This window comes from Zea mays, chromosome 5 (genome assembly GCF_902167145.1).
Source record: "Zea mays cultivar B73 chromosome 5, Zm-B73-REFERENCE-NAM-5.0, whole genome shotgun sequence".
Lineage (NCBI taxonomy): Eukaryota > Viridiplantae > Streptophyta > Magnoliopsida > Poales > Poaceae > Zea > Zea mays.
The window spans coordinates 85,223,949-85,230,735 of NC_050100.1; the positions used below are offsets into that span (position 1 = coordinate 85,223,949).

Consider the following 6,787-nt stretch of genomic DNA (forward strand, 5'->3'; position numbering starts at 1 on the left):
CTTCAGCTGACTAGCCATCCCGTCCACCAATGCCTGATATTAAGAACAGATGAGTATAATGACAACAGTTCATCCGGTGTAAAAATCAGACTAGGATAAACCACAAATACCTGGAAGTTGGAGAAGAATGAGGGAACCCCCAAATCGTGAGAGATCTACTGATGGCTCGGCGAAGGATCACCACCCGGAGCAACTTGCAATGAATCAGCAGGAACCAATTCAGTGTCATCAGCAGAACCCAAAACTTTGTCATCAGGTACACTAGCCTCTAAAGCGACTCCTTGACCAAAGGTTTGGGCTACCACCATGCAACCAGAATGTGAAGGAGATCCTACGTGAACATCCATGGAAGTACAAGAGGGAGAACCCGCTCAGACACCCTCGGGGGCTGGGTCATAGTTTGCGTCACCCATTCGAGCCGGATTGTCTCCGGCAACACCCTCGGGGGCTGGGTCGCAGTTTGCGTTACCCATCTGAGCCGAGTCACCCCCGGCAACACCCTTGGGGGCTGGGTGAGCACCAACACCATCCTTGAGGGTCGAGTTCTCTGCAGCAACCACCTCTAAGGCTGAAGGTCCCTCAGTCACTTCCATGGGAGCAGGACAATCCAAGTCAGTTTCCTGACCCTCAAGACCGCGCTCCAAGGTCGATGAGGCGCGGGACGCTGCCCGGGATGACCCCAACCCGGCGTCGAACACATCAGCACAAACATCCATCGCGTCACCATCCGCCGGTTCTGATAACAGATCCTCTGGAACCATATCTTCAAGAGTTTGATCAAAGTTCGCCAGAGACAATTCTTGTAAACCAATGAGGGCAGACAGAGCAGGAGAAGGAACTCCACTACTTTCCCCACTGGCTACGTAGCGCCGACTGTTCTTCCGAGTCAGAGGGATCTCATCTTCTTCCTCCTCCTCATTTCCATCAGCAACACGGACAGCACACCCATTGGGGTCAGCGTCAGATGGATCACACCCATTGAGGGTCAGCATCAGATGGATCACACCCATTGGGGTCAGCGTCGGTAAATTCAGGCACGGGCACTTCCTCAATAGCAGGAGCCGAAGGACCAGCATCCCGATCCAAGCTAGATACTCGCCGAAGACGTCTCTTCTTCTTTTTCTGCTCATCGGCAGGAGAAGCAGGCTGATTGGCTTGGCAAGGGCGCTTCGGGCGAACACTGACAGGCCTCTGAATATCCAAGGCTTTACTAGCTCCCGGGAGAGGCGCCACCACCAATGTTCTAGCAGGAGCGGCATCAGAAGAATCCTCGGCTAACATATCAAGCATGGCACTTATCTCTGCATCACTGGGATCCAAAGGCACCTCAAAGTGAACCTGCCGTTCATCAGCAGGAATTTCTTCAAGCGAAGCAACCAAAGCTCTAACTTCTTCGGCAGAGGGTCACACTCTAAGGCCCAAACCGCCATCACCAGCAGGAGGATTTGACACGAAATGGGTAAAGGCCTTGGAAGGAGGCAAGTTCCAGGCCGAGTAGGCAACAGGGGCACCAACATTTGATACCTTGCCTCTGAGTATCATTTCGAGCCGGCTCACCAAGTCCACAGCAGGAATTCTTCTATTGGTGACCTGGGTGGAGTCAGCCAGGCCTCGGTACAGATAGGCTGGGTATGCCCTGTCCTTCAATGGCTGAACATTCTTGAAGACAAAGTCAGTAACCATAGCCTCTGCAGTCAGACCCCTATCCTTCAACAGTCCAACTTCAGCTAGCAGAACTCCTGCCTCAGCCACATCCTGGTCGGTGGGGGATTCGGTCCAGCTTGGAGTGCGAACATCCGGCTGTCTCCCTGACCGTGGGGGGAGAGAATTTCCGTGATTCTCAACAATAAACCACTCCAAGCGCCATCCTTTAATGTTGTCCTTGAGAGGGATGTCGAGATAATCAGTTTTCCTTCCGTAGCGCATCTCTAAGCTCGCGCCCCCCACCAGCTGATGCTGTCCTCCGGCCATCCCAGGCCGACAGTGATACAAATATTTCCATAGTCTAAAGTGTGGCAGGATGCCAAGAAAAGCCTCACATAAATGAACAAAGATGGAGATTTGCAAAATGGAATTAGGGTTCAAATGGGTCAGATTCAAGTGATAGAAATCAAGGAGACCGCGGAAAAAGGGGGAAATAGGAAGAGCAAGACCGCTGAGAAGAAAAGGAGCATATACGACGGATTCGTGGGTGTCCTCTGTTGGAACAGTGACCCCATGGCAAATCCGCCAAGAACAGAGCTCCTTCGGAGAAAGAACCCTGATGGACACGAGATGGAGAAGATCAGACTCAGAAACAACAGACATATGGTTACCTGCGAAAGGCAATTGGCTGTTGGGATCGATGGGAGGAATGACAGCAGCGGATGAACTTGATGCTTTCCGCTTGGGCGCCATCTCAATCTCGCTGGCGAGCGGAACAGAAGCAGTATCGCACGAGCGCAAGGAAAGCTTGGATGCAGAAAAGCAAGAATTAGGGCACGGAAAGCGGAGGCGCGCAACAACGCAGTACATATGGGGTTTTTCCAGGCCAGATACCGTTTCCAAAAAGCGTCCAGTCATCACCCGGCGGTTATTTCTAAAAACGCCGGCGTGCCATGTCATCACTCGGTCGTTATTTCCAAAACGGAGTCATGGTAAGCGTCCAGTGCTCATTTCAGCTAGTTGGGCCGGTGTGTACTATATGGTCCTGTTCCTAACACGGAGTCATGGTAAGTATAGGTGAGTACGACTTACAGGATGCGATGCGACGACCCCTGCGCTTCGACACGCACGGGCACGGCGCGTCCTGTCGTCACGATCCGATGCCGCACAGTCGGGCTGCTCCTGTTTCGGTGGCTCCTGCCGCTGCGGCCTGCGCGTCGGCTGGCCGGCCGGCCATCGTCCCCTACTACTACTACGTTTTGTTCTTTTGCGAGCGGCGACTGCACGCAGCGCCATGATCGTCGCTGTGAGGTGAGGTGACATCTCGCCTTCGAGAAAGCAGGAGCCCCGTCACTTCCGCTCGCATTAACGCCGCGGTCGGGCCCTGCAGACAGGAGAGACCGGCCATGGCGAAAAGACGGAGCAGAATGCTGAGGTGACAACTGATGTGACGACCTTTTGTGTAATGGGGACCGACAGACTCGTCGTCGTCGTCGTAGCTGCCTCGCCGTCTCTGCTTCTCTCTCCTCTGTCTAGGCCCCACGAGGCTGATATCTGCGCCGCATGCGGGACCCCCGAGCCTTATCAGTGTCTCCATACCCCATGTTGCACTGCACCTTGTATCACCTGTCACCTCTCTCCCTCTCCCTCCTTTCTTCTCAGCTTGCTGGCCATGAGACCGCTCTCCTCAACCCACCATATTTATCTGCCTCCTCTCGCCACATGCTCTCCTCCTCTGCCGGCTCAGTCGTGGGACGAGTTCCGATCCCGACCCCTAGCTTCCGCTCCCGATCCGTCGTCTCATCCTCTCCTACTTGCTGGTACGCTCTCTCGCCATGCGCTGCGCCTCCACTGATCAAATCCGTCGACCGCCTTTGTGGTTCTTGCAATCTTGCATGCAAGTTTCTAAAAGCTTTCTGTGATCTCGCTCTTCTTGCTTCCTCCTCTTGCATATCGTACACTGGGTCTGCATGCATCCGTGTCACCACCATATTCTATGCCCAGCCCACGGCTTGCACTGTTTGCTAGTCTACTCCTGCGCATACCATCTACTGTTCCTTCAGTCGATCGATCGATCGTGCTTTATTCGTGCGGTACTCAACTTCAAAAGGCAGTCACGCACGCACACATAGATTACTGCTAGTCCGCTGACCAGCCATGTTGGTTTGGGTTTAATCCATACGACTTCTACTATTTTTGTTTTTACAGTGTTTTTATGTCTATAAATTGCAGCTGCATCAATTTAAACAGTCGGTTTTAATCTAAAACCAATAGATAAAGGACCCTGCTCCATAAATTGGGGCGGCGACACTCGTTTCAGGGCTTGGGGGATCGATTTCAATTCGCCATTTCCATCTGGAAACTAGGGAGGGTAATGGATCAAATTTTAATTTAAAAATGAATAAAAATATAACGTGATGTCTTGATATCATCCTTAAATTTTATATAATCTAAAACTTTTTAGAGTCTATTACCACTCGCTAGGTGCGTTCTACAGTTCTCCGGCTTTTTGATCTATCCAGCCAGCCACACCAAACAAGAGAGCAGCCCGAGCTCCTTGGAAAATGGCGAAGTGTGCTGTAGATGTGGAGGACACCCGTCCAAATAATAATAATAATAATGCACAACACGTTCAAAAATATTTTTTAAAATGTAACTAAATTTATAGAAAATAGTATTAAAATTTATGTTTTTAAATAAATTATGTTATAAAAATATATTTTGTCACCAAATTAGCGATAACTATTACAATTTATAATTATATCAGTATTGTTTTTTATTTATATATAATAAATCTAGAAAAATGTGACTTCTACATGTACACAGACGCTGCCTGCAGGAAGAGTGTTCTAGTGTCGCCTCTGTTCGTCGAGCACCAACCTTGCACTTCTGTAGCTCGGCTCACTAGTGATTGAGTCGATTAAAGTTTGCAGTTTTGCTTTGCTTCCTTCCGTTCTCCGCATTTTCCTTGTGCGTTTTTTCTTTAACTTCAATGTGCGTCAGTTCGTTCTTGCATGTCTGCTGTCTGCTACGGATCAGCTCTAGATCATCAAACTGTGCTAGTCAATTCCAGATAGAGAGAGTAGGAGTAGGTATATCGCTACAGAGTGCAGGCATACAGGTTGGTGTGGCAGCTAGCTGAGTCTAGCCTGAAACCCTAGCTAGTTCATCGAGGATTCTGAATTCCTGGTCCGTCCCAGCTCCGTCGCCCCGGCCGGCCAAGAATAGATGAAGCGACTGATCCGACCAGCTCTTTGCTCCTTGCATTATTCGTCCTTTTTATTATACGTATAGTATAACCATAGCCAAATCGTTTCACTATCCAACCAGGCATGCGTCGTGCAGATCTGGTCGAGCTCGTGTTCGCGCTTCGCGGAGATCGTCAGGTGACCGAGCGAGCCATGGAGGTAGCCGGCGTCGTCGCGTCCGCGGCCGACAGCCCTGGCGCCGCGGCGGCGCGGCCGAGCCGGTACGAGTCGCAGAAGCGGCGGGACTGGCACACGTTCGGGCAGTACCTGCGCAACCACCGGCCGCCGCTGGAGCTGGCCCGGTGCAGCGGCGCGCACGTGCTGGAGTTCCTGCGCTACCTGGACCAGTTCGGCAAGACCAAGGTGCACGCGGCGCGGTGCCCCTTCTTCGGCCACCCGTCCCCGCCGGCGCCCTGCCCGTGCCCGCTCAAGCAGGCGTGGGGCAGCCTGGACGCGCTCGTCGGCCGCCTGCGCGCCGCGTTCGAGGAGCACGGGGGCCGGCCCGAGGCCAACCCCTTCGGCGCGCGCGCCGTCAGGCTTTACCTCCGCGAGGTCCGCGACAGCCAGGCCAAGGCGCGCGGCATCGCCTACGAGAAGAAGCGCCGCAAGCGCCACCCGCCGGCGCACCGCCAGCCCAAGCAGCAGCAGCAGCAGGACGGCCAGCACCAGCACCCGTCGCACGCCGCGCCGGGCACGGTGGCCGAGCCGCCGGCGCCGCACTTCTTGATCCCGCACGCGCACTTCCTCCATGGCCATTTCCTGGCGCCGGCGACCGAGCCCATCGACCCGGCCGCGGGCGGAGGTGGCGGCACTGGGGATGATATTGCGCTGGCAATGGCAGCCGCCGCCGAGGCGCACGCGGCCGGGTTCTTGATGCCGCTGTCCGTGTTCAACTAGCTAGCTTGCTTGCTTGCACCAGTACTTCTTCCACCGTTCCATCGGCTTAATTAGCAGAAATGCAAGAGTGATTAGGCACGTAAGTAAACTTGCAGGTTCTGCTAATGGCGACCGATTTGGTCTCGGCGTGCGCGCGCGATCTAAGTATGAGATGACACTGGCTGTGTGCCCCATCATCAACCGCTGCTACTGCCTGTCTGCCTGCCAGCCTTTTGGTTGTACTAGTGATTTTGCATGGTCTTGTGTATGCAGTGATCCATAGAATGGCAGGATTAGATGGCTTGTTCATTCTCCCTGGCGACGTTCTTCTTGGGGATTTCATGTGGTGTAAGGCTATCTCCAGAAAACCGTATATATATGAACATGCAAAGTAATGCTTTGCATTGAAATAGAGAGTAAGATATGGCGCAAGTAGAGCACAAGCACAACACACAAACGATTTATCTAATGGTTCAGTTTGTGACTAAGGCTTGTACCACCACATTGTTGAGAAAGCCACCAAGGCTAGAGTTGTGGGAGATTACAAACGGCTTAAAGTAACTACAAGAGCATGGTGCTTCAATGAGATACAACTAGTTGGCTAGCAGCTCTTGCTCCAAGAGTAATAGATAGAAACCACTAGCCTGAGCACAATCCAAGTGCTCCACGAGGAGTTAGGCTGGCTCCAACAAGGCCCTCTAAAGGGTTCTCTACCCTAAATATAGAGGACCAAACGGTCCTCTACGCTCTCCAGCAACGTCCTCTAAACGGTCCTGTAAATTTAGAGGACGCTGCTGGATTCTCTATATATAGAGTTTCTCTAAACGATCCTCTATTCATTTGACTACTTTAAATAACCAGTTTAGCAAAATTAAAATATGTACAATATATTTGAGAGTATGATAAATACGTATGTACAAAAAATAAAATTAAAAAATGTTTTTAATATGGGTATTTGAGTATAGAGGACGTGATTTAGAGGACGTTGTTGGAGAGAAATGAGATATAGAGGATAAAAT

The 6,787-nt window shown here is 51.8% G+C and overlaps 1 protein-coding gene across 3 annotated transcripts; it reads left to right on the forward strand.

Annotated features, from left to right (window-relative positions):
* Positions 1-3,276: 3,276 nt before the first annotated feature.
* On the forward strand, positions 3,277-6,188 carry LOC100217012 (putative protein of unknown function (DUF640) domain family protein). Of its 3 annotated transcripts, none has more exons than XM_008683079.3 (2): positions 3,277-3,464; positions 4,975-6,188. In XM_008683079.3, exons 1-2 carry the CDS (start codon positions 3,317-3,319, stop codon positions 5,787-5,789), a joined length of 963 nt encoding a protein of 320 aa, XP_008681301.1. In that variant the 5' UTR covers positions 3,277-3,316; the 3' UTR covers positions 5,790-6,188. The 3 variants fall into 3 exon arrangements, with proteins under 3 accessions (XP_008681301.1, XP_008681302.1, NP_001136860.1); XM_008683080.3 differs by having other exon boundaries at positions 4,990-6,188; NM_001143388.1 differs by lacking the exon at positions 3,277-3,464 and having other exon boundaries at positions 4,531-5,995.
* Positions 6,189-6,787: the final 599 nt, after the last annotated feature.